This window comes from Megalops cyprinoides, chromosome 9 (genome assembly GCF_013368585.1).
Source record: "Megalops cyprinoides isolate fMegCyp1 chromosome 9, fMegCyp1.pri, whole genome shotgun sequence".
Lineage (NCBI taxonomy): Eukaryota > Metazoa > Chordata > Actinopteri > Elopiformes > Megalopidae > Megalops > Megalops cyprinoides.
The window spans coordinates 31,775,228-31,790,718 of NC_050591.1; the positions used below are offsets into that span (position 1 = coordinate 31,775,228).

Here is a 15,491-nt window from a genome sequence, read left to right on the forward strand (position 1 = left end):
GGTGTGGCGGGCAGCGGTGCGTGAGTGATGGGGGCAGCAGCTGGCTGGGGGCCGGGCTGCGGCTGGGGCATCCTGACCAGTTTTACAGATGAGGGCCACCGGGGGGAGGCCGTTAAAATGAACCCCAAGCCTCTGCGTAAGCCATCGGTAGTGAGTAAAGCTCATAACCAAAAAGGTTGCTGGTTCGATTCCCCGCTGTGGCACTGCAGTTATACCCTTGGGCAAGGTATTTTTCCTAAAAACTGCCTCAGTAAATATCAAGCTGTATAAATGGATAATATGTGTAACTGTAACCTGTGTAAGTCGCTCTGGATAAGAGCGTCTGCTAAACGGTATGGGGAAGAAAAAGGACAGGAAGTCTTTGACACCAGCGGGGCTTCCTTACGCAGGGGAGAGCTCAGCAGGTATGTCAAAGTCACACTGCATTTGCATGGACGTGATGTAGATTTGATATGATTAAATCCCCATCTCCCATCCAGAGATAATTAACTTATTTTCTCCTCTTCCCTCCTGATCCTCACACGCGGAACCTTGCTCTCTCTGTGCCCTGATCAATAACCTATTATACCTCCGATCAGCGGGAGGAATTAACTTACTGCACCACCTGCCGACTCGGCACTCTGCTAATCCCATTGGCCCATTCCGGGAGGGGGGGGGGGGGGGGGTGTTGGCAGGGAGCGGCCTTCTCTCCGTTCATCCAGCCGAGGATGCTGGGCCGGCCAGCCCTCTGCTCCCGCCCTGTGATCTGAGAGCGGTCATTAGGACAGGAATTCGCTAATGTGAGCTATAATACATAGCAGCTTTCAAACAGGGGAATGTGGTACGCTGTCAGCAATTTTCTTGGGACAGAGATAAAAAAAAAGTAGCGGAAAAGTACATGGAACTGGAAAAGGGTATCTTTCTTTTTTTAACATGTCCGACATAAAAACATAGCCCTTAAGCAGATGCATTAAGTGGCATTTAGAAACGAATGCAAGAAGCCGGAGAGAAACAAACACGCCAATGGGGAATTTCTAACTGGCCAACTGAGACTGGATCAAAGTGTCTTGGTATGGTTGACATTCTTGGTGCTGCACTTACATTACCCATGATGGCCCATCCATCTCGCTACCCTGCTGTTTAAAAACACTGCTTCAGTAGCTAGCTAGCACAAGTTATATTTGCTCAGACAAAAACAGTAGCCTGAAATAGCCTAAATCATCTGTAAAATTATGTCTTGCTAGCAAGAAAAATAACACAACTAAAACACAAAGACAAACTAAAATAACACAAAACTGCACTGTAGACAAAACAGTTTCAATAGTGAAAATAATTAAGCTGACTTCATCATTAGTGATTAAATGTTAAACTCGGTGTCCAATATACTTTTCTTTCCACATTCCTGATGATACAGCCTGATGTACCTGGCCAGAAACAAAAGGACTTAAACTGACTGAAAAACAGAATCACAGATACAATTATAGCTAGCTAAATGTGTTTTTCTTCTCCTTTTGCAACTCCATCAAGCGTGCAGGTATTGAATGGTCTTCTCAGTCCCCAGGGAGCCTTCTCTCCGCTGTGCACATCCACACACTGAAAACCCAAACCCACACAGTGGACAATACGGTCACAAAGAAGGTACTACTTGCTCTGTCCTGGTCTTAAGCGTAAATGAGGCTGTTTTAAACACAAATGTAATAAATGAATGGAACTGTAGCAATTCCAGGGGGCTGAGAAGCAGCCACAATTGTCCCATTGCATTGCCTTGCCAGAATAGGGTATTATACACGCATTCAGGGTGGGATGCTGGGATCAGTCTGCCAGGCTGCTGACGGATTCCCACCCTGGTGGGGTACAAATCGCCAGGCGTCACCACGGAAACCGTACCAAGCCGGGCAAGCGCACAGAAGGCGAAAAAACTGAGTCTGTAATGGGGGTGGAGCAGAAGACCATGATGGAATGAGACTGCATTTTTTTTCCCCCCTCAACCCAGCGGGAGTAACCATTGGGTGAAGGACACACGGGAGGTGGCCAGGAAAAGGGGACACCCACAGTAGCACTCCCACCCCCAGCTGAGGGGGGGAGGTCGAGGGTTCCGCAAAGGAGACAGGAGGGGGACAGTGGCACTGGCAGGCACCTTCCCCCCACCCTTCAGAGGTGAGCTAATTTGTTAAATGGAGCTTATGCCAGATCAGAGCTGCTGAAAGTGAGCCGGCCCCCTGCGACCTCTCTCTCTCTCTTTCCCCTCCAAAGGAAGACTAGAATCAGATATGAGTGAAGACCAGAGGGAAGGGGGTGTGCAGGGGGGGTCGCACACAGAGGCGCTCCGACGCCCCCCTCAAAGGGCCTGGCACACTGACCCCAAAATTCCCCCCCATCATCACCCCACCAGAAGAACAATCTCACCCCTCTCCAATTCAGATGTCAGCCATCCCTCACCCAACTGCACCTCCATCCTTCCCTTCCGTTTTCCTTAAAAACGGTCTCTCTCTTTCTTTCTGTGACTACCACCCCCCCTCAGTCTTTTCGCGTCTTTGTGCAGCGCGCGGTTTGAAAGGAGTCTTTAGTTTCACGAGGCCACACCCTTTTCAGAGACACAGAAAGGACCAGGCCTCCCATTAGGAAGCATTACGCAATCGTATCAGGTTAGCTCTTGTTCCATTAATACCGCGGTGTCCAAACAGTCCTGAAAGTGAGCTGAGTCCTCACCACATGACTGTATGGAGACACACACGTTCCCTCTCTCCCACTCATTTTAGGTGGAGGCTCGCATACTTGTAATACATTTTGGTTTGGTCCATCTGGTCTTGAAATTTACAAGGAAACATGCTGACACGGCAAAAAGCGAAACTAGACCGAGTCAAAACAGAAATGAAACTCGGAGGGGGGAAAAGAAAAAAGGAGGACATCAACCCCAGTAAGTAAACAGAAGTTCAGGAAATTGCTCGAAATTAGCGCTTTGCGCTTTCAGTAATCAATCAAGGCTTTATCCTTTCTGCATGGGAAAAATTATCTGCGAATGGAGACAGGCAGTAAGAATCAGATCTGGATCCACTCACAAGTGTGAGTAGACTACGTGGCACCCAGCCCGAGCTGCAGACTGTTACCGCTTCACAAATGCGTTCCCAACACCCGGCTTAAAAACCTCCGAAGGACACGATGATTTAATTAGTCTTTATTAACTCGCCACATCAGGAACCGTTTGTCCACTTTCTCCCTGAAAAGGCTGCGGTATTCCTCAGAAATACCTTCCGTAACATTCAGAGGACGTGAGGCACACACAAGGGCGGCAGGGCGGCAGGGCAGCATGGCGGTTAAGGCGCGGGGGTCGTAACCAAAAGGTTGCCGGTTCGAATCCCTACTGGGGTACTACTGCTGTACCCTTGAGCAAGGTACTTAACCCACAATTGCCTCAGTAGATATCCAGCTGTATAAATGGATGACATTGTAAAAAAAAAAAAACACAAAACAAAAAAAAAAAAAACTGCAACTGATATAAGTCGCTCTGGATATGAGCGTCTACTAAAACACAAATAATAAAAAACACCATTAAAGTATAAGTTAAATGGAAGCAAACAGTGACACCACATGAGTGGTGGGTTTCAGAGTGAAAAAGGCAACCGGACTGACCCACGCTAGGCCCCACCTGAGAGAAATATTTTTTTATGGCACGGGTATAAAACTAGTTCCACCTCTCTTTAGAAAGACCTGCACTGCTGGGCTAACGTTACATGCCTCTGTTATAGCACTTAGGCCCACAGCGGGGCTAAAAAGCAGCGTCTCTGTCCGCCACGGCCTTCTGGAAATACGAGCCACACCTGGATTCTCCACAATCTCTCAGGATTCGCAGCGTACCAGATGTACGCGCCCAAGCTTTTGTTTACATTTGGTTGCAAAATTAGCCCTCCCGACCTCACTGAATGACTACGCACAGCAAGCTCTGCAAGAACAAGCACCGCATTCCAAACTCCATTCTCTCTTTGAAAAAGAGCTGGTCTCATCTGGGTTGCACAAATTTGTCAAGAACGCTGTGACCAGTCAGTCCGACCGAAACACAGGGCTGCTTCAAACAGTTCTCAGTCCAGAGGTGGCTGGCACGTGGATACCACTTCACTATGGAAATACACTCACCAAAAAGCTTCATATCAGCGCTTAATGTCAGAGTGCAGGACTGATATGATGTCACCGTACACACACAAGATCGAGCCTATCACAATGTGAACGGTGGAGGGGAAAAGTTTATCTAGCTATACGCCAGGGCATCTGAGGTTAGCGTGCGATTTAACACCTGTGGATACAGGGGGGTGAGGTGACTCCAGTATCCATCAGTACAGGGCAATGCTATGACTGCCAGTTAAACACACTCTGATCCCTCCCTGCGCTATGTACACCATTTAAAGTGTGCCATATTCCTGCCTGAAGGATTAAAATAGCAGAGATTTTAACATGAGAATAACACGGCGATAATGAGGATTATTTTCTCTCATGCAAATTATATTTTTAGCCCTTCTAAAATTACGAGAACCAGGTTCCCGTGTTCGGCGTGCTGTTCCGACTCGCTAAAAACTGATACTCTCTCAATTAACACCTCTGTGATGGGATTAGCAGACTACAGCAGTGACCACTCAAGGACAACAGAGAGCCCCACATTGTACTGCCGACACTGTCACATCCTCAGAATAGGTCGCTGTGCTCTCTCTCTCTCTCTCCTGGCTGGTCCACCACAAAAGGAAGGTTTTTTTTTTTCTTTTCCCCTCTCTGTCTCTTTCTCTCTCTCTTTCTCGTGAGACACAATCTTTCCCCTCCCTTTGATCGCCTGCTTACCTCACCGCCTCTTCCTTACTGTCACGCTTCAAGATCTGCAACATGCTACATCAGTGATAAAGTTTCAGCAGTGTTTCCCCCCCCCCTCCCTTTCCAAAGTATAAGTCTCAGCAGTTCACCTTGAAAGATAGCTGGACTGAGATAAGAGACCACACCTTTCCCTCCCTCCCTCTCCCATTTCTCTCTCCCTCTCTCCCTCTCTCCCTCTCTCTCTCTCTCTTTCTCTCTCTCTCTCTCTCTCTCTCTCTCTCTCTCTCTCTCTCTCTCTCTCTCTCTCTCTCTCTCTCTCTCTCTCCTCCTCTCTCTCACAGTAAGCGGCGGTGAGGAGGCAGGAGCGGCGGTGCGAGCCGATCCGCTGGCGGTCACGGGCGGCCCGCATCCCTCCCGCCAGCTGCTCCTCGCTTTTATCTGTTGTTTCTACAACACAAGCATCTCAATCAGTCTGCACCTCCGGACAAGCGCCCCCCCCCCCCCATATCCAACATTCCACAGCGCCTTGAAATCAGCAGAGATGAGCTCCTCACTGGGATTCACACAGACAGGCTTTGATGTCGAGAGAAAGATTATACAAAAAAAAAGAAAGATGATGATGCTGTGGGAGAGTTATTTGGATTTGTGAATATTCTGAACCGAGCCAAGTGAATGACTTGAGATGTACGGGACAGCTGCTGGATGTGTGAGCTGTCAGTGGTGGAAAGAGCAGAGGACAGTAACGCTGAAGAATAAAAAAAAAAGGACAGTTTGTCTCCAGTGGGGCGCACGTTTGACAAAACGCTGCCTTAAATCCCCCCCCCCCCCCAAAATAAAGTCCAAACACCTTAATCTCCTCTATCTGCTGGTGTCTTGGGTGCAAGGGCTCGAATCACGGGCTTCAAGCGGTGGAGCTTAACCCCAGTTTAATAAACACCGTGGTGCACTTGAGGGAAACGCGATCGTGCAGATACAAACGCCCCCCACTCGACCTCGCAGCCAGCCGCAGACCCTCCAACCAAGTGGGGGGATTATGCCTAGCGGCCCGCGTCACACCGAGACCCTCCAATTCGAGAGGGAGATTACGCTCGGAGACAGACATTGTAACGGGACCACAACTGAAAAGGATATCATACTCAGAGAGGCATGAGTCTGGAGTTCCCCCTCTATGACACATGTTTTATCAAAGGGACGCTGGGGTCTCCAATGGAGCTCATTCTGAAGGGAGATCGACATCAGCACATTGAATCTGAATCCCCTGGACCACAAGGCTCAATTAAGGGATAGCTTCCCAGATAAATCAACGGTCCTCAAGATTTGGAGAAGGCCGTCAAGGAGCTCAAGGAAAAAAAATAGGGTGTCATTCTTGTTATTTGTAGGATGGATTACTGTCTGAAAAAGGAATAGGAGGTGGAAGAGGATACGGAAAAAGGGTGAGAGAGGCTAAAAAGTGTTAATCAGACTCAGTACAAGGCGGCTCCTTCCCAAGCACTCACGGAGAGAGCAATCAAAGTTGAGCTGCACGACACAGTTCTCTCTGATAGGAGGACAGTGCGCAGCCTCTTTGAGCACGTTAGCGGTACATCTCTTTATAACCTGCCTACAACCCCGATCAAAGCTTAGCAAGCTGCAAGACAAGAGAGATGCGCCTTGATGTTATCTTCCAGCAAAGGCTTGTCAGCTTCAAGAACGTTCACTAAAAAGCTTGCGCTGAAATTGGTAATCTGGTTTTATTGTTTTACGGCTGTGTTTCTTGAAAAATTCCTCCCCTTGTAAATGCGATAAAGATGCCTCTGGATCCCCTGAACAGGAAGGATCTCCTTTTCCCCTCACGCCATTTCTCCTCTCTCTCCTTCCCTCACTTTTGCCGAATTCCCCCAGTCTCTCTTTGTATCTCGCCTCCCTCTCTCTTCCTCCAGTTTCTACCTTTCCCTCTCTTTCCAACCTTCTCTCTCTTTCTATTCCCTCCTGGTGCTCCTCATTCTCACTCTGTTTCCCTACCTTTCCTTATATTCCAGTTTCCCTCTCTTCTGTTCCCCCCCTCTCCCTCCCTCTCCACGCTGGGAACGGCCAGCAGAAACACAAAGACTACGGCAGCAGTGTTCCCGGAGCCTCAGGGGCGAGCGGTTGACTCCTCTGGCCTCAGATGCTGTCAGATGGAGGTCAGTCCCAGCGTGACTGATCAGACCGGTGGCCAGCCCTCCGGACCTCTACGCTCAAGCGACCCTCCAACGGGGGCACAGAATTCACGACCCCCTGGCCAGGAGGGGTGCAGCGGGAGCATCCAGGCGCTAAAGTTAAACCACACGGAGAGACAGACAGCGGAAGAGAGCGTGTGCGGCTGTCACCGACCCTGACAGTCTCCACGCCGCAGTCACCGCACTGCCCGCTTCTGTTACAGCGACAGAGGCACCCGTCCCGTCAGCCCCCCCATTCTCATTCATCTCATATCCATCACACTCCCTTTCTCTGACCTCACCGCGGGACCGTGTCAGAGCCCCTTCCTCGGCTCTTTCATGCACATGCCTGTGCCTTTGTCCCCCCTCCCTGCCCTCCACCAATGGGAACAAAGCAAATGGGGGTCACTGTGATCCGATAGCTCCGCCTCCGTTCGCTGCCCCATGGTGACCATCTCTCACGCATGGCTTCCCCCAAGTCTCCAAGCATTACCAGTTGGGGGGGGGGTTTATCTACTTGGGGACACCCCTGCCCAAATGATGTGCTGGACCCAAACATTTCCAGGATCATGTTTCGTAAATTAAGAGGGCTAATTTAATTAGCCCAATACTCATAAGCTCCTTAAGGCACTCATGTGTGGTGATTAGATCTAAGCAGTCTTTTTAAACGCGTAAGATAACAAGCATATTGTGTACTCCCTAAGTGCTGAGCTAAGAACATATTAACACTTGTAAACATACTTCCAACAGTGTAGATGCCAGATTGATACGGATATGAATCCAACTAATTAAGCGTGTTTAATTAATTAAATCAGCAAACCCATTACCCAGGGTTGAGCAGCGGATTGAGTCGATGGATTGCATGCAGTGGAGATGCCATCCACACAATGGTAAGAATTCCATACGTACCTACGCACAGGCAAATTTACGCACGCACGCGCACACACACACACACACACACACACACACACACACACACACACACACACACACACACACACACGCATTTTCTCATCCACAGAAAGTGGTGTGACAGCTAACACTACAGAGACTATTGACAGTTGCTAACAGTATCCCTCTCACAGCAGAAACACTCTTCCTACACACCCTGCCTGTCAGATATATGGACTGTACTGCACAATTCCCCTTCCACATGTCCTCCTATCGATTCTGTCTTTAAACACAGGTTAAAATGGACAAGTTTAAAAAAAAGGTTGCCCAAGGTTTAATTAAAAAAAATCCAAAAATATTGAAGGGATTGAAAAAATCCTAAGGAAAAAACGATAAATACTCAAGTGTGTTAAATGTGTGTTCAGTTTGATAAAGCTATAAAATGTGAGCGCGCCTGCATTCTCTCACTCTCTGACACATTCTGTGAGTCACCAGAGTCAAGAGTCACCAGCTCTATAAGTGAGCGCTCATTAAAAAAATGGTTTGTGTGGCTCTGAAGTGCGCGGCTCACTGGTGTAAACCGCATCATCACAGGAAACGTCTCCATCCAGCACGCACAGGGGAGGTCAAAGGGCAGGGAGTGCGGATCTGATGTTTAGGGGGATTTTCTCTGGCAGGTAATAAGATGTTAGCCGATCATTTCGAGTGCAATTTCAGGATTAGGAGCCTCTCACAGACACTAGCCTGAGCGTGGAGCCGCCCTGTAATTACAGAACTCAGGTGCTCCAGGCTTATCTACACGGGAGAAGCAGCATTCCTGATTCTGAGGTCTGGAGGTGAATAATGACATCACTGTGTGAAGTAGGACCAGACTGGGACAAATATGGAGCTGCTTAGAAGAAGAAGAGGAAGAATGACACACAAAAAGAAAAGGAAGAGGAATGAAAGATGGAAGAAAAAGATGAGGAAGAAGAGAAAAAAGAGGAAGACAAAGAAAGGAAAGAAGAGCAGGAAGAAGGGGAAGAAGAGGAAGAAAAAGAGGAGGAAGAGGAAGAGGAGGAAGAAAAAGAGGAAGAAAAAAGAAAGAAAAAGAAGGACAAGAATAAGAACAAGAACAAACCGAAAAAGAATAAAACCTGTTTTACTTTTCTTTCTCCCTTTTTTCCCACCAAAAGGTTGCTGAGGAAGTGCCAGCATATGAAGGGGTTAAAAAAAAGCGTGCCTCTCGTGAGATTTGACAAGAGAATAACTGTTTGCGATAATTTGCTCAGCGGTTTACCGATACAAATGGCTGCCGCGGAGACGTGACATACTCCGCCTCATTATACTCCCAGGCGAGCGGCCAAGGCGTGCTGAGCTGCCGCTGTTCTCCTCCTCTCCCGTGCCCTCCTCCACAACAGTTACAACGGCGAAGCCGCGTTCAGGGACGCGAGCGGGCCCGGGCAAAAAATAATCCCATTAACAAAATTTAACGGAGACAGAAGGGGGGAGGAAGAGAGAGAGACAGAGAGACAACGGGGCAGGGGTTCTCCTGGGAGCCGGACTCTTTTTTTTTTTTTTTTTCCCTCTGCGAAGGAGGGAAGACCACACAAGAACCGGGCGTAGAATGGAGTGCTTATAATAAGTTAACGAAACGCAAATAAATAATTATTCTCCCGGCGGGCTGAGAGAGGGGAACGTGGCAGAACGCTATCTCCCGTTCCCCAGATGAGCCGGGGTGGGGGTGGAGCGACAGCGTGGCTGAAACGGAGCTTGAAAACAGGCTCGGTTTTGGTGTTTCCTTTTCTGTAACGGAAGGAGGGGAGGGGTATGCAAAAACCCTTTAGCTGCTCAGAGATGACAGATGCAGAACCTGCCATTTCCTGCGAGGGAGACTGTCATGGTTTCTAACTCAGCAGGGGGTGATAAAACTTTTACTGGCGCATGCCAACTGTCACTCGCTCAGCAGCTGACCCCCTGACGGCCATTCCTTCCCATCATGCCGTTCCTCTGCATGCTGCTAACCCCCCCCGTTCTGTCGGTCCCCGAAGATCAGTTAAGATAACACTTTACAGTCTGCTGTACACAAATTTTATTTTATACAGTACATTTATTTAGCAGCCACTCTTATCCAGAGTGACTTCCAGCACAAGAAAACAGGTTGAATGAGCAACAGTGTCAGACCAGGCTAATACCACTCCCAGACCAGTAAGATAGATAAGAACTAAGTAGATAAGAATGTAAGCAAGTTCTTTTCATTTGTATACACTAGCAAAATGGCATACTTCCATATTTTCATTAACTGAAAGATAAAAATTAATATGTTTTCCTGGGTTTACTTGGAGAGCTTTTTGTGATAATTTTTTTCCCCATTAGTGACACAAATCAAAAAGCTCTGAGATACAACATTTTGGTTGCTAGCTTTATCAACTACCCAGTAAAAAGCACACATCTAACCAGATCAGCATTAACATTACAGCTTGGTGTGCAGCATAAATGCATAAACAGGAATATTCTTACTGTTCTCATCTTCAATGGCTATGAACTGCAAACACACATGTAAGAGTGCGTGTCTGTGTGTGCCTTTGTGCATATGTGTGTATGTGTGTGTGTGTATATATACATATGTGCGCGTATGTATGTGTTTCTCTCTGTATGTGTATGTGTGTGTCTGTATGTGTGTGTCTGTGAATATACATATGTGCGTATATGTGTTTGTTTGTGTGTGTGTGTGTGTGTGTGTGTGTGTGTGTGTGTATGTGTGTTTCTGTGTGTGTGTGTGTGTGTGTGTGTGTGTGTGTGTGCGTGTGTTTCTGTGTGTGTGTGTGAGTGTATATGTGTGTTTTTGTATGTGTGTGTTTCTGTATGTGTGTGTGTGTGTTTCTATACATGTGTGTGTGCGCGCGTGTGTTTCTGTGTGCGCACGTGTGTTTCTGCGTGTGTTTGTGTCTGTGTGTGTGTGTGTGTTTCAGTGTGTGTGTTTCTGTATGTGTTTGTGTCTGTGTGTGTGTGTGTTTCTGTATGTGTTTGTGTCTGTGTGTGTGTGTGTGTGTTTCTGTATGTGTGTGTTTCTGTATGTGTGTGTTTCTGTGTGTGTGTGTGTGTGTGTGTGTGTTTCTGTATGTATGTGTTTCTGTATATGTGTGTTTCTGTGTGTGTGTGTGTGTGTTTCTGCGTGTATGTTTCTGTATATGTGTGTTTCTGTGTGTGCGCGTGTGTTTCTGCGTGCGGGATGGGGAGAGGGGCTGCAGGATGGCTGCACAGAAGGAGTGCGCTGTGCCACCCGTTCACTCACTTCATAATCCACTCATCTGCCCATCCAGCAGAGATAACACAACTATTATTAGATCTGCTGATGTTTCAATTAAGGGCTGCCCTATCGGACGGAATAAGGATGTGTTCGGCACGTGCTACGATGCTCTCGCTGTTCAATCTGTGTTCTGCTTTCAACAACCTCCAGGTCAGCTGTGCAAACGACCTGCTTAGTGGTTAGAACCATATTGCGGCTTATGAGCTGAGGTACATTTGTTTTGTTTTTTTTGGTTTTTTGTTTTTTTGGTAAAGATGGCCTGTGCGATCTATGAGAAAAAAAAACACTGTAGTATTAGCAAAAAAGGGTAAATTGCTGAAATTCAGTAAGGGTTAAGGACAACACTTTGAGCAGAAGCGGACAGCCCCATGTGCTGATGCCATGTCAAAAAATTTAACCCTGAATAAATGCACACTATCAAAAAATTCACGAAAAAAACATGGAAGTTATCTGACATTGCAAGAATATCATATGCCGATGGTATTTTCTTTTGCTTTTGAATGGCTTAAGTGCGAGCTAACTTTGATCCTTGTTATTCCAGCTGCATGAATCTATTTTCACTGCAGGTTTTAAAAAAAAAAGGGGGGGGTGTCTTAGAAATGTAGCACGACACCGAGCATAACGTAATATAGCCTGCAGTCAAAGGACCGAACAACCTGCCCGCATGGAGCAAGCCAAGTCAGCTCTCAATGATGCTACAAGGGTTTTCATCCTCCTGTCTCATTCTCCCTTCCATGTGGAAAGTTATTGTGCATAAACAAAGCAGTAACATTAGGCAGTGGCGAGATATCGCATATCAAAAGAACAAAACCAAACGAAAGAGAGGGAGAAAATACACGCCTCAGGGATACTTCAGAATGTAAATGTAGGCCAAGCGTAGGTTTTATAAGGCATTAACCCAAGCACGCCAAGGTGAAGGTCAGATTGTTGTGCGAGATTTCAGAAAAAAGTACAGTACGTGTAGCTAATGATAAGCCAACAAACTGGGTTAACCCTTACAGCTTAGTAAAACAGAATTTGTTGAAACAAGGATTATGTTTACAGTCACTTAAGTGCTGGCTGACCGTAAAGAACCAAGCCCCTTAAAACAACAGTTCAGAAAGCTGTTATTTCAGTTCAAAACCTGAACTGACAAAAGGCCATTCTTCCGATTGCAAAGGCAGAGCAAATACAGTCTGACGGAAAATTTCCTGCCTGAAATTTCACAGGAAAACACATTAAAAGTCGGTTGATGGAGTTGGTTTTTCAAATTATTTTACAAAGCAAACATCGCAGATGACATACCTTTCTGGTGCTGTGCATAGGCTTTGTGTTTTGGCTGACAAAGCATGAAAACCATGCAAAAGTAATAACGGATAAACAAATATGTGCAATCTATCAGGCAGCCGAGGACTTCTTTTTTTAAAACCACCCCACTAAGCTTGCAGTAAAATAATCAATTGGTGGAGAACCCTACCACTAAAGTTTCAGAAAAGCCGAAGCGCAGCCTTGTAAAGCTCAGAGTGCCGGGACCTTATACGGCTCACTCGGTCCTGCGGGGTTCCAACCCTGGTTGCTCCAACAACATAATTATATGTAGGGCAGCTGGAGCAGGAGGGGGGGTGAACCCGGGAGAGAGGGTTGGAGCTGGCGACTGTGTCATTACGGTTCTGTTTGAACCTCATACAGAATAAGCAGCATGATGCTGTGGCCGGGCCCGAGCTCTCTCCCTCTCCCTGAGACCGGGTCAGCCGCCAAGGGCCTTGTGTTTTTTTTTTGTACTCGAAAAAAAAAAACCCATACTTCGAAATAATCGCTATATTTCATCCACTCTCTCAAAAGTATTTTTAGCGTTCGGATTTATAGAAGCTTGGAACATACGCCAAACACATGATCCCGGCTTTTATTTATTTATTTTTTAACGTTTCGGTTTCTTTGGCCAATGACACAAGAAGCGGAGACCTCAAACTATGTGGTGTGTCTGAATATGTAACGGTTCTTCGGTACATGGGATCCATCACTATGCCTAAAAAACAAAAGGAACCAAACAACCGGACTGCTGTCTTCCCTGGGACCGAAGAGGACGCAACACAAATGCTACTACTGAGAAAGGGAGTGCAGCATCAGCTCAAGCTCTCCTGTGAAAATGCCACTGATGCATATTCACCATGACTGGAGGCTTTTTAATTAAAGCGTGGCTTCGTTCCTAAATCAACTATGACACACCCCTTTTCTATAGCCACAGCCCCAAATCCCTGTTTACTCCAATGTATGCATATCCATTGATTTTTCATGTGCAAGGTGAAGTTGAACTATTAAAGAACACACTGTACAAGCATATTGATATAAAGCTAACATTAAATGAGGTTTTAAACCCACATTAATAATTCCCTGGTTGTGTCCTTCTGCCCACAGAAGTATCCATGCTTTCTCAGCCAAGTTCTCAAAAATATCCACAAGCCAAGCTGACAACCTGAAGAGGTGGGCCAATGATGTCACAGGCTGGGAATCATGGGAAGATGTCTCACTCCCCTCCTACCATGTTAGAATCCCCATGCGCTCTGAGCCAGGGCCAGCCTTCCAGTCCCTGCCAGTCAACGACGCCCCGACAAACCACTTTATTAGGCTACAATAAGAGCCTTGGTGACAGCCCCTGGACATCTTTGAAAAGCGGCCGATATCTGAGATCCTTTCTTCCCTCTTCTTTTCAAGTGTGCCTGCAGTCTCCCCCCTCCACTGGCTCCATAAAGTCACCACAGAGGAGCAGTGAAAGGCCTTAGGAACTGGGTTCAGCCTTATTTTTCCCTCTTTTTCAGTAAAACAGCCTCAAACAGCATATACTGCAGAGATGGCCAAGGGCAGAACACCAATTCTTTCCTCTAAAGGGTTAAACAAATAAACGGACCTGTTTCTCCCCCGTTCCTCTGACGTTGTTTAGAAGGTTTTTTTTTTACCCACAAACCTTTCAGCGTGCTCACTGATCCTCGAGATAATGGGATTCACTCTCACCGTCTAAGCAACCGCGTCATTACGGCAATCCGGCCTGAGACAAAAGGCTCGCTTACACAATTAAATACCCGGAATGCCACATCATTAAAGGACGCACTCTCACACACAGACATTCGCAGAGCGATATTTATATATCCAGACCAAACCGAAGCCAACAGCAGTCCGAAAAAAAAGCTGCACTCCTTTATCCTTCCTGACCACCTAGAGAGAATCCCTGCGAGAGCGCACTGAAGGATCGGCCTGGGCTATTCTTCCACAGGCCCCAACCTCACCGACAGAGGCGAGGGGGAAGTCACACACACACACACACACACACACACACGTCCTGCCCAGCTCCAACAAGATCATCCGGACCAGTGAGCACGGTGAAGAGGGGGGGAGGTGACACGGAAACGAGGACCCTCTATTCAGCCCTTTCGGCCACCCCCTGCGGAACCAGGCAACAGCCAATGACAAAGCGCCCCCGGGCTTGGGCCGCACTTACTGGCTACTTCCAGCGACGCGTTGTGGCTGACCGCCTCCCCCAGGTAGTTGCGGGCGACGCAGACGTAGCTGCCCTCGTCCGGCTTGCTGCGACGGCCGTGGACGATGCGCAGGAAGAAGAGGGAGCCGCTGGGCAGCAGCATGCGCTGGGACCGGGGGTTGTCCCGGTCCGTCTCCACCCGCTCCCCGTCCTTGTACCACTCCACGGTCGGGGTGGGCCGCCCCTCCGCCTTGCAGTTGAGGGTGGCCGGCTCCCCCTTGGACACGATCAGGTCGGAGGGGTGCTCCACGATCCGGGGCGGGGAGTCCTCCTGGCGCAGACGCGATCCTGAGGGGAAGAGACAAGCGGAAGAGGAGCGCTGAACAGCGGTTTGCGGGTTCAAAGCCTAACTGGGTCAAGGCTGCACTAAATTGCGAGAGTGGCTCCCTCTAATAAAAGCCCAGCTGTACAAATGAGCGCTTAAAAAAGTACACGCTCAGCATAACAATCAAGGCTATGATATCTCAGCTGACCAAGTGTAAACCGTCACTCTGCTCAAACCTGGGCCCCCTTCTCAAAAAGCTCCATGAAATAAAGCAGTTCCCGTCATGTTTGTACTTCACTGCATTACTCATCTGCTTGTGTAATTAGGGAGATTTGCAGAAAGGCGTAGCCCAGCTAAAGCAAGGTCATGGTGAAGAGAGGTGTTTGGACACTAGGTGAGTGTTAGAGACAGAGTTAATAATGGCGTGAGAGTGCAGTAATGTGGCAAATTACAGAACCGACTGGGGGGTTATTATGAGTGTGTGTGTGTGTGTGTTTGCATACTCCTTAACAGCAGTCATGTTCTTACAAGACGTCACAGACCGCATTGGGTGAGGCCAAAACGCACGTCTCAGACGTCTGTAAA

General features: G+C 47.7%; 1 protein-coding gene across 1 annotated transcript in view; it reads right to left on the reverse strand.

Moving 5' to 3' along the window:
* Nucleotides 1-15,491, reverse strand: part of robo1 (roundabout, axon guidance receptor, homolog 1 (Drosophila)) — a 325,278-nt gene that overhangs the window by 135,951 nt on the left and 173,836 nt on the right. Inside the window, exon 4 of the mRNA XM_036536220.1 lies at nucleotides 14,603-14,929. Within this exon, the coding sequence (XP_036392113.1) occupies nucleotides 14,603-14,929 (327 nt within the window). The remainder of the gene's footprint in view (nucleotides 1-14,602; nucleotides 14,930-15,491) is intronic.